This window comes from Theropithecus gelada, chromosome 2 (assembly GCF_003255815.1).
Source record: "Theropithecus gelada isolate Dixy chromosome 2, Tgel_1.0, whole genome shotgun sequence".
Taxonomy (NCBI): Eukaryota; Metazoa; Chordata; class Mammalia; order Primates; family Cercopithecidae; genus Theropithecus; species Theropithecus gelada.
In genome coordinates, this window is record NC_037669.1 from 117,863,348 (window position 1) to 117,880,701 (window position 17,354).

At 36.9% G+C, this 17,354-nt stretch overlaps 1 protein-coding gene and 1 non-coding gene across 2 annotated transcripts in view; both read left to right on the plus strand.

The window, feature by feature from the left end:
* The window catches only part of SPATA16 (spermatogenesis associated 16), a 254,015-nt gene that overhangs the window by 154,770 nt on the left and 81,891 nt on the right, over nucleotides 1–17,354 (plus strand). Inside the window, exon 5 of the mRNA XM_025376457.1 lies at nucleotides 10,754–10,838. Within this exon, the coding sequence (XP_025232242.1) occupies nucleotides 10,754–10,838 (85 nt within the window). The remainder of the gene's footprint in view (nucleotides 1–10,753; nucleotides 10,839–17,354) is intronic.
* Nucleotides 12,884–12,984, plus strand: LOC112619971. The gene has a single exon (XR_003118442.1). It is a non-coding gene; the product is annotated as a small nucleolar RNA U13 (small nucleolar RNA).

A 17,354-nucleotide genomic window follows, 5' to 3' on the forward strand; every position in this document is an offset into this window, starting at 1 on the left:
GCTGTGAATAACTGAAAGCAAAGTTAAATTCAGGATTGCCTATTTTTGTACAGCCAGGCTCTCCTCTAGCTTTTGTCCCCTTTCAGCATGACCTAATATGACATTTTTCAGTTTTTGCTAATTGTTCTCTTTCCTTTGATCCCACAAAACGTTAAATAAAATTTCAGGATCATGTTCAAGATGGGAGAACCCTACATTCCGGATTTCCGTTCATACCAGAAGGTGAGGGTTCCCTCTGCTGGTAGGGAAATGTTCCAAGAATGGATGCTTGACTCTCCATCATGGGAGGGTGACCCGGGATATGGTGGGGCAGGAGACAGGTCACTGGTAGGAAAAATTCCCTGTGGGGATGCTCCAGGAGGAGCTCTTGAAAAATGAGTGCTAAGGAAGCGTCTCTAAGGCTTACCAGGTACCATCAACACTCCAGAGAATCAGAGCAACAGATTATTTAATTTGACTGCTGGCCTGTGATTACCAGTGAGTCTCCACCGAAGAGTTACACAGTTGGCTTCAGGCCGAGCCCATTAGCGTTTTATCATTTATGGTTTCCTTGAGTATCAGATATTAGTTCATTCATCTGGAAAAGGAAAGAAGTCAGTTTTAGGTTTTCCTTTCCTCACAAGATTAATAGGACTATTAATAGGAACAATAACTTCTTCAATGCCTCTTCCTCTATGAAAGCCCACCCTAGTCTGAGACTAAATCACACAGGACCTGGAATGTACCATATTTAAGCTCAAAAATGCCTTCTCCTTACATTCCTTGTTAGTTGACTTTGTCCTTAAGAATGGTGTCATTATCTCCATTTCCTATGTTCTTATAGTCACTGCCCTAGTTTAGACTTGTCTACTGTCCCCCAGAATTCCTGCAATCACCTCCCACCTCCAGTCTTCTCACTCAAACACATCCTCTAAAGCGTTATCAAGGTTCTCTCTCTCAACCACAGAATCGCTTTCTATTTAATACCATACAACAGTTCCCCATTACCCACGAGATGAAATCCAGCCTTCTTTATGCCTTTCCTCTGCCTTCCCTCCCCTGCTCAAAATGCAGCAAGATGGTACTTTTGGAGTTTCCTGCTCTTCCTCCTGCTTCTAACCTCTGCACCTGTGTTCAAGTTGTATGCTAAGCCCAGAATGCCCTTCTCGGGCTTAGGCTCTCTTTGCTTGGCTAACTCCTATTCATCATTTTAAGCTGACCCAGGTCCCCCTCCCTGAATACCACCAACCCTCTCAGCTGCTTTAGTACATATATTGATTTATCCACTTTACTCACTGTGATATAATTATATTTCCTTCCTCATTAGACCTTAATGATAGGAATGGCTGACCCATCTTAGTATCCTCATCTTTGTGGAACAGGGAAACTCATTAAATATGCAAATACAAATCCAGTACTCATATGTATTTAGATGCCTTCCTATATCCATATGGCCCTATCAGGACCCAACAACAAACAACAGTAATACTACTATTACTATTTGTAACAGCAGCCAATCAATATTTACCGAGAGCTTAGCAATGTACATGGTAAGACAATCTTCTTCATTCCAGAGAGCAAATGGGATCTAGATATTAAGGACACCACTTATAAACTCATACCTAAAAAGCAAAATACAGATAACCCTGGATTGTTCCCAATATAGCTAGAGAGTGTCACTGTCCCTATTAAACACAAGCCTGGCAGGTCGTGGCCAGGTAAGACCTCCTTCCCATTATTAAATCCAGACTAGCAATGGCTGAGATTTTTAAACTAGAAGTTCCCATGTTACCTCCCTCCAAAAACTCAATTGTCCCTTGCATCTATAGAATAAAGTTTAAATTCATCTGCCTGAAATCCGAGGTTTATCATAATCTGTCCCCAACATAATTTTCTAGCTTTGTCCCCTCTCTATTCCTCTACACAAACCCTCTGCTTCTCCTAAGATTCTGCATTAATACCTCTACTTTCAATTCCCTAGCATGTGAAGTGTCCCTGCTCCCCAACCAAATAAAAAAAAAAAAATGCTACCTTTTCTTCATTACTGTTTAAAAAGAATGCTAGCCATTCTTCAGGTCTCAGCACTGAAAATTCCATTACAGTAAAAAGTAATCATTTTCCTCTTTAAAATTCTATAGCACTTATGATCTGTACTTCTTAGTTAACATAATGTACTTAACATTTGCATGGTTCTTTGTGGATATAAAATGCCTGATATTTTGGCATGTCAAATATGCTAAATATGGACGTCATATTGATAGCCCAATTGGAAGCTCATAGAGATCAGCATCGTGTCTTCATACTTTTTGCATGTTGCCATGACTCCAAATCTTGCCTATTATAATAAAACAAGAAACATTTGCTGATTTTGGGCTCCACACAGAAAAGAAATCAAAAATAAAACTTCATAAAAATATCTGAAATGAGTTCTATTTATCCATTCCTCTTCAATCAGGCATATATTTTCTGTAGATATAATAACACCTCTCTTGACACAGCCAGAAAAGAAAAAAAATTGACCATGTTATATTAATAAGTCAGAACTAAGGATAGGACATGTCTGCTAGTGAGACAAGCATGAGTGGGGGATAAGGGAGGAGGACCAGGCATCACCAGGCGATAGCATTACACACAGTTTAATCAGCCACAGTGAACATAGCTTTTAGAGAGTACACCAACAGTCAACAGCTTGACATGAAATTAGCATCAGGCACCCCATATATCTAGTTGAATCCTGACTCTGCCACCTACTTTTTAGAAAATTAACTTCCTTAAACCTCAGCTTCTTCAAGTTATAGCTTGGTTTTAGGAATTAAATGAGATGTAAAAGCATTTGCTATGTACATGGTAAGCTCTCAGTAAATATCGGCTGCTGTTACAAATAGTAGTAGTAGTACTGTTTTTGTTTGTTGTTACCAGTTGAGAATCTAGGAACAGGCAATATTTGAAACTTCAGACTAGCAGGCAGGCAGTAAACCTCAAGGAAAATTCCCATCAATGACCTGTTAGTCATGCAGGAGCATGGCTAGAACTCCAATAATCATCAGAATCTAGAATTATAATCAAGGCAGGAACCTATAAACTCGATTTGGGCTGCAATAGGTAAAGACTCAGTCTCAGGAAAAATTTCCAGATATTAGAGTCAGGCAATTAGGCATAGAAGAAGGCTTGTTACAAAAGTCCAGAGACCGAAAAACTTCTTCAATGACCACCAACTACGGAAACACCTGAACCCAGAGCATTCCCGAAGCTGAGTCTCCCTGTGAATTATTGTCAAATGACTAGGGGCAGGCAGTAAGGGGGAAGGAAGATGGATAACTGAGGGAAAGCCCAAACACAGCACATATGAATTACTGATCACTTAAATAGACAAAGTGTTTATTTAAAATTTACTGAGCAACAACTATTACCAGGTGTTGTAGGAGGCGCTGTAATGGTAGGCTCCGGTAGCTTACAGTCTAGATCAGCACTGTCAGATAGAACTTCCAGAGATGATGAAGATATTCTGTGTCATTCAGGATGATATCCACCAGCCACATAGGGCTACTGAGCACCTGAAATGTGCTTGTGTACCCAAGAAACTAAATTTAAAATTTTAATTTTAATTCATTTAAATATAAATAACCACAGATGGCTAGTTGTTCCCATATTGGACAGCACAGGACTAGAGAAAGGAGGCAATAAGCAAGTAAACAGAGGTAATGACAAAATGTGAAGCTTATTTAGAAAAAGCACAAAGTTCTGGTTTAGGAATAGCAGGGCGGGGCCAAGGGGTGGGGTTGGGGGCTTGACCAGAGGGTTATGGAAAATGTGTTGAAGAGGAAACAGCCTGTTAAGAATTGGAGGCTACCGTAGGAGCTTGGGTTTTGAGGTAATTTTCCTTTACATTTTTTGAAAGAACATTGTGACTGGCTGCTGTGTGGAAAATATATGAGCCTACATAAAAATGTTTCGTGGGTGTGTGTGTGTGTGTGTGTGTGTGTGTGTGTGTGTGTTGGCTTGAATGAATTTACTAGTTTAGCTCTTCTCCCCATAAGAATATCATCTTTAACATTAGTGTGTACTTATATTCAAAAGAAAAACATACTCTGCATCAATATTAATTCATCTAAAATGAACAATGTACATATATATGTTCTTGAGCTTTTTTAAGTACAGGAGAAAGGAAACAACCTCCTAAACATATTGATAATACAAAAGAATTCTGTAGTTCGATCTCATACACACACCTTTAAGAAGTACCTATACAATTACGTAAATGAAATAGATGCATATAAAGATAACAGATTATCCTTAGACTTGTGAGAGTTCAATTTCCAATTGTAGAAGGCAGAAAAGGAGAAACTTAAATAAATTGGAAATGCAACCACAAAACTGACTCAAGGCAAAAAAAAAAAAAAAAGGACACTTTTGAGAAAATGGAAGCAACTGGGGTTAATTAATTAACATAGGGAAAAGAAGATTAATAAATTATTGTGAGGATATTTAGAACTTCTATTCAGAGAATATGGCGTAGTTGAGTTGCATTAACACTGGAGAAAGAACTAAAGCCAGCAGACTAAAACTGCAGAAGATGCTATTTATGGCTGTGAAACTCTGGAATCAGTGAGGAAAGCAGAGCAATGTCCTTCTGTGGAGGTCTTTAAAACAGAATAGATTCTCATCAGTCTCATTTGAAAGGTTTAAGTGTGATCCTGCCTAAAGGCAAGGTGATGAACGGAATGACTTTTCAAGGTCTCAGCCAGTCAGCCCAATGAGACCACACAGCTGATTGTGTGCTGTGATTTTTTTTGTTTACTCATATCTTATTGTTTTACACCACCATGTGGCCACACTGAGTAGAAATGTTATAAATTTTGAATCTGAACATAGGCCTTGAGACATGTCAATAGTATTTTCTTATACTCTTAGAATTGCACAGTCTGTTTAGAAATATTCAATCTGTAAAAGCACCTAACATAAATGTGCTTGTACTCATAATCCTTTTGTGGCATTCATTACAAATAAGCAAATAAAACTGGTACCTATTTGATTAATAATAATATGTCACATTATTTTATTGTGTATTTGCCATTCTATAGAAACAAAATTTGATTCACAATAAGCTGAGTTCATAAAATAAAAACCTTTTATTTTATATGTGTATATATTTAAAAACCAGATTCTGGCCCTTTTATACTTAACAGATGTATTAAGTAAATAAAATGTGAACATTTCCTTGTGGGAAAGCAATAACTGCTGACATATGACTGAAGGCATCATGTAAAAAATAATTTTAGATACGACATATTGGGCCAATGTGTTTCCCAATACCTTTCCTCTTCAATTTATGCCATAAATACATCAGCATCAATTAGCATTCATTAAACTCTCATATGAGCTAAATTTTGCACTGGACAAATTAGACTGACAAAGCCCATTCTGTCGCTCCACTACCATGCCACTTTCACTACAAAAGCATTCTCTTCAATATGGACTGTGAGATAGCTCTAAGGCCAGACTGCTTCTGCTAGAATGCTAGTAAGCCATGTAATTCTGTTCGTCTCAGGCTCTTTGTAAGATAGAATTCAATTTTTTGAATTTGTATAAATAAATAAGATAATGCGTAGTTGTTAATTCAACAAATATTTATTGCGTGACTACCATGACAGGCACTTTTCTAGGCACAGGGGATACAGCAGTGAATAAAACAGACAAAAGTCTCTGCCCTTGGGGACCTTACATTCCAGTAAAGAGTCAGATAGCAAATATTTTTGGCTTTGTGAGAGATAGGATTTCTTTTGCAACTGCTCAACTCTGCCATTGTTGCACGAAAGCAGTCATAGACAACGTGTAAGCAGTGCACAAATGAATGAGCATTGCTGTGTTCCATTAACACGTAATTTATAAACACAGGTAGCAGACCAGATGGGACCCACAGACCATAATCTGCTGACCCTGCAGTAAGGGAAGACAGCAATAAACACCACCAAAACTAATACAAACGAAATAAACTTTATGTTGAATGGTGATAAGTAGCATGGAAAAAGCACAACAAGTGAGGGTATGAATAGTGTTGGAATCTGGTCAGGGTAGTTCTCACTGAGAAAATGACACCTACAAAGACCGAAGGAGGTGAGCAAGAGAGTCATAAGAATGTATAGGGAAAGAGCATTTCAGGAGAAGGACTGTCATGTGCAAAATCCCAGAAGCAATAGTATGGCCATTCTTTGTGAGGGACAGCGGGATGGACCCTGTCTGGAGCAGAGTGAGCTAAGAAGAAGGTAGTTGAAAATGAGGTCAGAGAAGCAACGTGTGTCCAGATGATACAGGACTCAAATGCCATTATAAAGAGGTTAGTTTTTTACTCCGAGAGAGACAGGAAGCTTTGCAGTTTTAAGCACAGGAGTGACCTGCTCTAGTACCCTAATTTTAATGGGATCAGTCTGACTATTGTGTTGAGAATAAACTGATGGAGAAGCATGGAGCCGTTGCAGTAATCCAGGTGAGAGATTATGGACCAGATGATAATGCTGGAGATGGTGAGAAGTGGCAAGATTCTCATGTAGGTTAAAGAGAGCCTGACCAGGATTTTATCTTGCAATGGATAGGGAATATGACAGAGAGGAGTCGATGGTGATGCCAAGGTTTTTTGTCTGAGAAATTAGATAGATGGAGACTACTAGAGGTTGGGGAGATGAAGTAAGGAAGATCTGTGTCTCCAGTGTGATTAAGTTAAATTTCATACCTTTTAGGTGTCTAAGTAGAGATGTCTAAAAGACAGTTTCTACAAGATTCTGCAGATCCATGAAGAGGTTTAGCCTCAGGATATACATATAAGACTTGTCAATGTATAGATGCTATTTAAAACCATGAAACTGATGAATTCACCAAGAAAGACAGAGAAAAGATCCAGGCATTGCATCCTGAGACACTCCAAAGTTAGGAATCTAGGAAGATGAGAAGATAACTGCAAGGAAGGCTGAAAAGAGCAACCAGAAAGATAGGAGGAAAATCCAAAATAATGGCACAGTGGAAGCCAAGTGGGAGAGTGTACACTGGATGAGGGCATGAGCTATTGTATGACTTGCACCTGAGAATGCATAGAAAATGAAGATTGAAAATTAAACCATTACATTGGGCAGTACAGAGACTATTAGTGGTACGGACAAGAGCAGTTTCAGTGACGTGGTGGGAATGAGCTCTGCTGGAGTGAGTCGCAGAGACAACAGGAAGAGAAAAATTACAAGTAGAGAAAGCACACAGCTTTTTCAAGAGTGCAAGGTTTTCCAGTTTGCTTTTTAATAGTGAAGGGAAGAATTCAGGTGATAATTGGAATGGAGGACACGGAGCAAGAGAAGCTTTTGGGGTATTTTGTTTTGTTTTAAAAGGAAGAAACAACAGCATTTGTGTATGCTGGAAGAAAAGCTCCAGGAGAAAATGAGAAATGAAAAGAGAGAGAAGAAACTAGAAGAGTGAGAGACTTGGTGGAGCAGTTTCCATGAGTAGACGCAATTGGATGAGATCTAGTGCAGAAGTAGATGGGTTAGGTTTACACTCTGCTCCATAAAGTGCTTAACATGGTGCTTATCACTTCGTAAAGCCTCACAATTAGCAGATGTTAAGCCACCGACTGTCAGTTAAAAAGATTTGCCTTACATGATCTTATAGCTCCAGTGCAGGTACAGCATTCAGTACATTAATGAAAATAAGATGAATAGAATCATGACAATGAAATGAAAATAGTTGGAAGCTAGCACCTAGATATTGTTCTAATGGTAGAGGGATACCTGAAGGAGAATAGAAAGAATGATGGGTTACTGTTTACATTTGATTCATGGGATGAGTCTGCTGGAACCAGGATCTCACATGGTACTTGACTCCTTATGGATGCTCAGTGGGTTGATCAATTAATTATCTTGCCTTTTATAAATTCAGCATGATGAAAACCCCATGGCTCTTGCCTCACAAATGTTGCATGACACAATGTTATTTCCATGCACTTTTAATATCATTTCACCAATTTTCACCGATTCATGAGGGCTGAGCAGTAGGGCAGAGCTACAATAGAGAACCAGACAAAGGAAGGTGGGTGGTAAAAGCACAGCTGCCATTTCCACGGGGAAGAAAAAGGGGCTTGGAGCAACTACAATCTGAATTGTGTTCCAAACATGAACACAGCTCTATGAATACATGCCAGGTATTGAAAGAAATGCATCATACTTATGAAATATATCTCAGCTAATATGGAGCTTTAGGAAATCATTTTTTGTTATTTAACTTTAGTATCCTTTTGCTCTTATAAAACTTATGCTTCACTGAGGTATGGCAGGTAAGGAATTTCAATGCATCTTAATTCTTCATGGTTTCAATATAAATTTGGAGTTGTGTTCCTTTAAAAAAAGACTTGAGCCCCCAGGTGAAAAAGCACACTTAAGAATGTAGCAAACAATGTGACAACATATAATTATAGAAAAAGCAACTTTTGCAAAACATTAATAAAAATGCTAAAAATTCTAATTTTACAACAGTGAACACAAAACCAAATCACCAAAAGCATTAAAAAAATCAAGAAAGCTTTGGAAACCCACTGGGGTGATCTACCTCCTTCTCTTTCACAATTGTCCTAACCCAAAAATGACAATAACTAACATTATAAAAATTCTTATCAATTTATCTTTTACTTGACTCCAGCCCCTGTGTCTATGATCCAGAATTATCTTTTACATTTTTTGTGTGTTTCAAATTGTGAAGTTTAGTTACTGGACTCTGCTCGGTAATATTAGTGCATGTTATATTGTCCCTTGAAGAGAAAATAGCAGATTGAAATATCTAAGGGGACCTGTGGCTGGAATGTGTGCATGCTGGCATCGGATATTGATTGACAGTTATATAAATGCCCACCATGGCTTGATCAACCTACTAATTTTCTTATGTTAGAGTTAAACTACCCCAATTTGTTTTTTGTAAATAAAATCTTATTGGAACACAGTCACACTAATTGGTTTATGTATTGTCTATAGCTGCTTCTGCAAAGCAAAGTTGAGTAGTTGTGAAACTACATGGCCCACAAAACTTAAAATAGTTACTATCGACCCTTTACAGGAAAAGTTTGCCCACCCTTGATTTAACTAATGGCGGATACTTCTTAAGCAATGTTTGTTGAACCATATTTGTAAATCCAAATGCTAATGGTAGAAGGAATCATATTGCAGACCAAATTGTCACCTAAGTGTACCCTACTTCTATAAATATAGGGCGTGTTGTCCTTGAAAGTAAAATTTCTATATTTTCCACTGATTTCTTAAATTCAGAATTTATTAAATGAAATTCTATTAAATAACAGGCACCTCCATGTCAAGTAAACTTTCTTTTCAGGTTGTTAAGAAAGGAAAATGTTTCCATGTGCTTCTATCACAATGTAAACATTTGAAATACACTTTTGTTCCTCTACAGTCCATGATTTTTATACCTTGTTTCTGTCCCATTCATATTCACACAACATCAAAACCTCCTACCTCTCTTTACCTTATCATTAAGAGCTTTGGAAAATATAAAAGGATTCTTAAAATATTAGCTATTCTTAAATTATTGTCATTTATTTTGAAATGTCAGTGGGCAGCTTCTTTCCAATACTACGTGTGTTATATATATATATATATATATATATATATATAGAGAGAGAGAGAGAGAGAGAGAGAGAGACAGAGAGAGAGAGAGAGCTAAATAATCCTCCAGTTAGTGGTATTTGTTTCCACCGTTGATTTTTAGAGTCCTGATTTTTCTCTGTCCTGAAGAAGAATCTAAACATTTAAATTATGTAAAAAGAGTAAGTTTATAGCTGCTATGCCTTAGACAACTTATATTTAGAAAAGGAAAATTTCTAATTCAGTTTACAATGATGTCAAGAAACTACACATATCTGCAGGCAAAGATAAAAAAACATTCAGGGGTACACAGTCACAGCTCTACTTAAATAAATAAACTTTTGGTACTAGTGATTAGGTACACAGGATTCTTATATGTTTCATTGGCTAACGTGACAATTTGGAATTACTTCTAGTCACATTTAACTGGATCTGGAATCTCTGGAGAAAGAAATAGAGAGACCTAGCAGAGAAATAGTCATAAAAGTAAACTGTTTATCCAAAGGGTACTAAGTAATGAATTAATATCCATTGCACAATAGTTTTTAATATCCCCTCAACTTAATAAGACTAATGCAGCAAGTGTACACACTAGGCATTAAAATCAATTCAATTACACACAAATTTGTGGGGAGAGGATTCTTCCTTGAATTGGAGATTTTTTTTATTTTCCATTTTCAGGAGACTAATAAGAAGTGAATAATATTTAACTCAGATAAAGTCTGAGATATGCTTAAATACCAATCTAATAGTTAGCTATATATGCTATGCTAGGTTTGAAGACCTAAAAGTTCCTAAAATCTGTGTCACTCTGTAAGTGCTTTGAAGCTTAATATAGGCCAACCAAAACAAAACATTATTTCATAATCTTTAAATATTCTTATACTGTACAAATTTAAAGCCACCTAGAAGACAAATAGCTTATTGCTTCTCTTTTATAGTTTTGGTTTATCTACCCCCCCAAAAAAACCCTACTTTCAACATTCTAAAATGTGCTTTGTGTTTTGCTTAATATTAGTCTAGACAAATTTATACATTAAAAATCATCTTCCTCCATATTTGTATATAGTGCCTGTTATGGTTTTCCTTCTGTCCTATACATTTGTGTGTTTTTTTTGTTTTTTTTTTTAATCTGTCCTTGTTCTTAGGAGTGCCATGATTGCTGACTACATGTTCTGGCTTGGTGGAGGAAGGGAACAGAGCATAAGCAAGCTCATCAAACTGTATTGGCAGGTAAAAATTGATGTCCCAACTAGGGAGGAGAAACCCATCTCATTTTTAGAACTAAAATGAAAGATTGGTGCTTAAAAGACTGCAGGGAAAGGTAGCTCTGGGCATATCAATCAGAAGGAAGCTACTGAATAATAATGTATTTATAATGAAGTAGATTTTCTAAGAGTAATTCTAGGGGCAAAATTCAAGGTTGTTAACCCATGGCCCATACTTCAGTTTTACAACTCAATATAAATTTTAGAGATCCCAGGAACTACTTTTCCAGGCTTGCTATTATAATAATAGGATTTTTTAAAATATGAACATTGTATTTTCATAGATTCTTATTGATCTATGGCCTGTAAAAACAGATGCTAGAAGTAATATTAATTACATAATAAAGGAAAAATGCAAAGATCAGATGTATTTGTTTACTATTTACTATTTGAAACAACCAATAGCAAATTGCAAATCTTGTTTCTAATTTATTATTCAAAATGGCAGCAAGAAGTCATACCAAAGGTCAATCAGATGCCAAGATGAAAGTAATAATTTCTTAGACATATAAGAATAATTTTGGATTTATTAGTTCAGTCTCATTTATAAGACATGAATCTGTTCTTGCTTTACCCTCCACCAACAAGCTGTCAATAAGTTTCTGCTGAAGTATACCCAAAATGAAGAGCTCACTTAACCCCCACAAAAATAACATCTGGTTTGCTAACTATTAAACTGTTTTCTTCATTTAAAGTGAATTTCTGCTCCCTTAAACTTCCATCCCGTTGTTTCTAGTGAGTCCACATGAACCACATGAAACCCATTTCCAATGAAGTTATTATAAATATTTGAATATCAACTACAAAAGCCAACTTTCTCCTCCATGTCTTCTCTTCTCCAGACTGTGTGGAGCTTTTTCCGTGTATTTCAAGATGTTTTAATTTAATTGAATGTGAACATTTTGAACCAACCAGAATAAGATGTTCTAAGCCACTAACTGTAAAGTAAGAAATAATCATCAACAGCCTTTTGAAGCGTCCTGGTTTTTTCCTGTCTTTTTTTCTTCCCCCTACATTTTCACTACTGTGTCTTGGTCCCTAGTTTTTTGTCTCTCTATATTATATGTTATCTTCATTAGACATTAAAGTGTCAGGTTTATCATACACAATTTCCAGAAACTCACATGGTTCTATCTGGAGATCAATTTACCTTCTATTGAAAAAAATTTAGATTAGTCCCATTATACTTCAGTTCTGTGATTGTTTTAAAATAAAAAAAACAAATGTTGATCTCCAAGTAGACAAACCTTTAATCCCAAAACAACCTATTACTTCTCTGATAATTTTAAGACTTTCCTAAGAGAATCTGGAACATACAAACAGCAGTAATTGCTGATGAACATGTAACTAAATAGCTGTTAAAAAATGCCAGATGGGGCCGGGCGCGGTGGCTCAAGCCTGTAATCCCAGCACTTTGGGAGGCCGAGATGGGCGGATCACGAGGTCAGGAGATCGAGACCATCCTGGCTAACATGGTGAAACCCCGTCTCTACTAAGAAATACAAAAAAAAAAAATAGCCGGGCGAGGTGGCGGGCGCCTGTAGTCCCAGCTACTCGGGAGGCTGAGGCCGGAGAATGGCGTGAACCCGGGAGGCGGAGCTTGCAGTGAGCTGAGATCCGGCCACTGCACTCCAGCCTGGGCTACAGAGCGAGACTCCGTCTTAAAAAAAAAAAAAAAAAAAAAAAATGCCAGATGGGAAAAATAAGCAAATAATATGGGCTATAGATATACAAAGAGGACTTTTTTATAAGGATTTCAGAGGCTTTTATAAAGGATTTAAGAGAGGTGGGAAAGGAGTTGTGAATCTTGAGGACTGGAAAATATTCAGCAGGCCTGGCATATACTAGGTCCCCAGCGAATGCTTGACTTAATTCAATTATTCATTAAACAAATATAGATGAGTACCTATCGTGTTTTCTACATTGAACTAAGAAAATAATAGATCCAGTGTCAGCATAACCTAAGACAAAGTAAGACCTTGGCGGTTTCGTAAATAAAAATTTTGTCTGACCATGTTGTGGTTCGCAAGCGTGATAATTCAGTTTATACGCTCACGTATGAGACACACCTCCTTCAAATCTTGTTATGTCATCACATTATCCATCTGATGTGAAAAAACTTTTTCTGTTTCCTTTAGCTTTCAGAGAACATTAATATCTCTATTTTATTTACCTCAGACTAAGAAAACAATCTCCACTTACCAAGGCATGCATGTTTGTGATAGAAAATGAAATAAAATGAATATTTTACTATTATGCATTAATAAAAGATAAAAAATAGTTCTCTTTGTATTCCCTTTTTCTTGATTGGACGTAACCTGGTGTAAGAGAAAAGAGCTCTTGTCTAGAACTCAGGTCTGATTTGGTACAAGTTCTAATACTAACTAGATCTTGAACTTAGGGCAAGTTAGTCTGTAGAGGAGCTTTAACTGGAAAGTGAGAATGGCTGGAACAAAGTGTTTGAGAAGATTTATTCTTAAAGCCCATTTTAGCACTAAAATCTTATCCAAAATCTTAGGCACATCCAAAGATGATGTCACAAATTTTGAGGAAAAAAGAAGCAACATAATTAGAAATCACTTCCTGCAGATAAATTCTATAAATTAACACTCTCTATCAAGCCCCAACATCAGCACAACAAACCATCACTCACCCATTATATACTTCCTGCTGCTAACCGCTCTCCTTGATCTTGATTCAAATGTATACATTCAAATCCCTAAACCTTGTTCTGTCCCAAATCACAAGGGGGTATTTAATCCTTGCCAGAGAGTGCCAAGTCTATGCCATCTTTAAAGATATATATGCCCCACTACCCAATCCACCCTAGCAATTTCACTGATGACTTCAAGAATGTCCCCAAACATCACAGACTAGAGACTGTATTTGCACGCAGTTTTGTAGGCATCCATTCAGGTTAAATACATAGACACTATTTTCACCACCTTTGCCAGAAGTTACTATACTGTATATCTTCCTTTTCAACCACATAAAATCCATACTATTTTAGTTGGTTATTCTTCTTAACAGGAAATGGAAAATTTCAGAATGTAAAAATTTGAGAACATGTCTATATTTACTCTTATACATGGTTGACTTACAAATTCTCAGATGCAAAAGAATGGACCTTTGCTTTGGTGGACTCAAGAACCTTTCAATTGCATTAGGAACATTTTTCATATCATCAACGCAGCAAGGAAAAGAAAGGCATTAAGCACTGTACTATATGACAGCTCACACTGGGATATATCACTTCGAATAAGTGTTTGCACAAGTTATTCTATAATAGTGTCACCTCTTCAGAGCTACAGAGGGTTGAAAATAACTTGTCATGACTGTACTTGCATGCAATGCCTCTGCAACCCGATATCCAGGCATCTGTAATCAGCCAGTCTCCTTGAGAACACCTGGAGACCTCACCACACTCCTGAACTAATTAGCAAAATAGAAAGTACCAAGTCGGGCTGAGACTAAGCTATTTTTGAAACAGCTGCCCTATAGTGTTTATATATTGGTCCTACACTAATTTTATTACAAGAAGAACTTTATATTAAACCCTAGTCCACCTCTCCCTGCTCCTTACATCCAGGACTAGTTTTAATAACATGAGGAAAACAAGCAAGCAAGCTTACTCCATCTTTCACTCCCCTGTTCTGTCCTGCTGCATTCACTTTCAACCACATTCTGAGGCACAAAAGTTTTCATGTGTGTGTCTTTAACTCATGTAATGTGAATAACAGAGCCAACCCTGGTCTGCACTGCTCAGCGAAGTGAGAAAAGGTAACAGCTAATTGTATCACAGAACTCCCACAAAACGAGTGCAGAGGAACCCCACTAAACAGCGGCATGCTGCCTGATCAGCTCATCCCCTACCTTAATGGTTCTTTTTTCCTTTAATTTTTTTGAGTTATAGACCTCTCTGAGAATCTAATTCATTTACAAGCATCCACCTAGAACAATACTCATAAACACATACACACGAAATATGTGCTTACTTTTTATCTCATTGGATTGGAAATTGATCTCCTATACATAGTCAGAATACCAGAACAGCATTTACAGAAAAGTATGGTTTTCTCACTCTTGTGAGAAGGCTTTTGTAGCTTTTCTAGATCAAGGAATTGAAATATTTCATATTGCATCAATTTCAACATTTCATTTGAATGTCAATAACAGGTAAAATCCTGATTCACAAAGTCTCTACTAGCAAATGGAGTTAGAGCTGTATCTGAGATACTACACAATATCTCAGATGGGTCAGCATGAATCAAGAATTACCAAAATTTTCAACTAAAATTTATAATACGTCATTTCCTTTGTCCTCAAGTAAATGAGGTCATCTTTGTTAGGCTTATATCATCAAGGCTATCTATGTCAGCAATTTGTTTCCATTTTAAGGCTGTCTGAACAAAAAGTGACCTTCATAAGAGATAAGCCACTTGCCAAGTGTCTGTAAATTTTTGTCCCCAGAAACTCTCAAGTCTTCATCAGTCTCACCTTCAGTGTTGCAAAATCTATATTGTTATTTGACTTCAGTCACCTCATTTAGAGTAGCTGCTTGGCCAAAAAAAGAAAAGCTTATAGTTTTTCGGCAGGATCTCTAATAGTAACTTCAGCATTTTCAATCAAAAGATTTGTTTAATTTATGTGCCTAAGATATCAGCCATTACAAAACTAGTCCTGGAATTTCTCACCATCAAATTATTCTAAGAAGGAGTTTTCTTTTTTCTTAAAAAATTGTAAAAAAAAAAAAAAAAAACAACCAAACTAAATCAGATCTAAATCTCTTCACTGGATTGTCAACAAACTTCTCTAAAAGGAAAGAACCTCATGGTGTGCTCTTGTATCTTGACAAAGATCTACTGAAAAGGCACTAATTCAAGCTCTTGGCTCCGAAGAAGCTGAAGACTTTCACAGCAGTAGAAAGACCTCTTTTGGGATTGCTGGAAGAGCTGTTGACACCAACACAGGCCCGTGTAGAAAGCATGACATGTGGAGCATCTTTCTTCAGTGAAGCAGCAGAGGCTGAGGCAGTGCCAGCTTCACAGGTCTTCCATCTGTGCAGAGAACACCAAGACTTCCCATCCAATTCAAGTTGCACTTGGCATTGAAATGTTTCCCATCTCATAGCTATCAATGGCCTATATGGTTTCCAAAGGCAGCTTACCAAAAAGAAATATCTCTTTGGCGTGATTAGTCCTACTCTCAAAGGACAAAACCAGGAGCTGGCTGAACTGAGAGACAAAAGATTTTCCACAGCCACATGCTCAAAGATGGCCCATAGTTTGTGGGCCCCTAATGCCTTTCTATGGACTTCAAGGTTCACAGACCACAGGCTAAGACTCTTTTACAACTCCTTCTCTTTACATCATTGTCACTATTGCAACAACCCCTTTTCTTTTTGCTGTTAGGCCTACCAGGAGGCATTTACTGCTTCTAACACTCAAAGCAAAATACAGCACCCACAATGTTATTGTCATATAGTGCCTCCATAAACTGCATCATGGTCATTCAAGCTTGAAACCTTTGCAATAGTGTCCAGACTCTTCTTAAGGTGGTGGATACCTTTATTATTTACTCTCAAACTGTATTTGTCATTCATACTCATTCAACAAATATTTAGTGACTGTATGTAAGAAACTGGGGTATATGTTGGAGATAAAGGAGTGAACAAAATAGGCATCACCTGTCTTCAAGGAGCATATATTCTAGCACAAACTATTTACCAGGAAAAGCTACAGACTATAAGGTACTTAAATTATATACCACCTCTTGTTAATCTGCTTTCAAAATGCACCGCCATAAAAATGCATTGCAAAAAGCAGCTCAATAAAGATTTGTTAAATCAATCAATCAAATTAAATATTGGTTTGACATGAAGCTCAAACCAATAACATTTGACATGAAAATATTTTGGCATAGTTGTTTCATGATTTTTAAAACCAGTGATTATGAATCCAATGAACATTTTGCTAGGTATGTGTACATGTGTTCTAAGTTCACAATTGTAAACAACTTTTGTACTTCGGTTGAGTTGAGGATCAATAGAATTTTTGAAGAAAGTTGCATATTTCCAAGAGATCTTTTAGGCTCATTAATTTTTGTGCTCAGAGGTGTCTTCCTGGAAGTTCCAAGTTCTTAGCCTACTAACTGCTTCTTTCAAACATGACAATCGAGGGAGCAGCAAGTAAATAGATTTCTCTAAACAGACCAGAGAATTATGTACTATAAATTAATACTAAACATGTTTTGATTACATATACTAATAATGATGACTTTTTCTCTTCTATTCTTTGTTTCTCCTCTTGATATTGCAAAATCATCCCAATATTACTCATTTACATGGTAAACATGTACGATAACCCCAAATACATACAAAATCTTCAACATGAAATTACAGGCAAAGTAAGGTCAAGGAACTGAAAATATTTTTTATCTTTAACAAAACACCTATATTTTCTGGAGAAATGTGCTTTCTCTG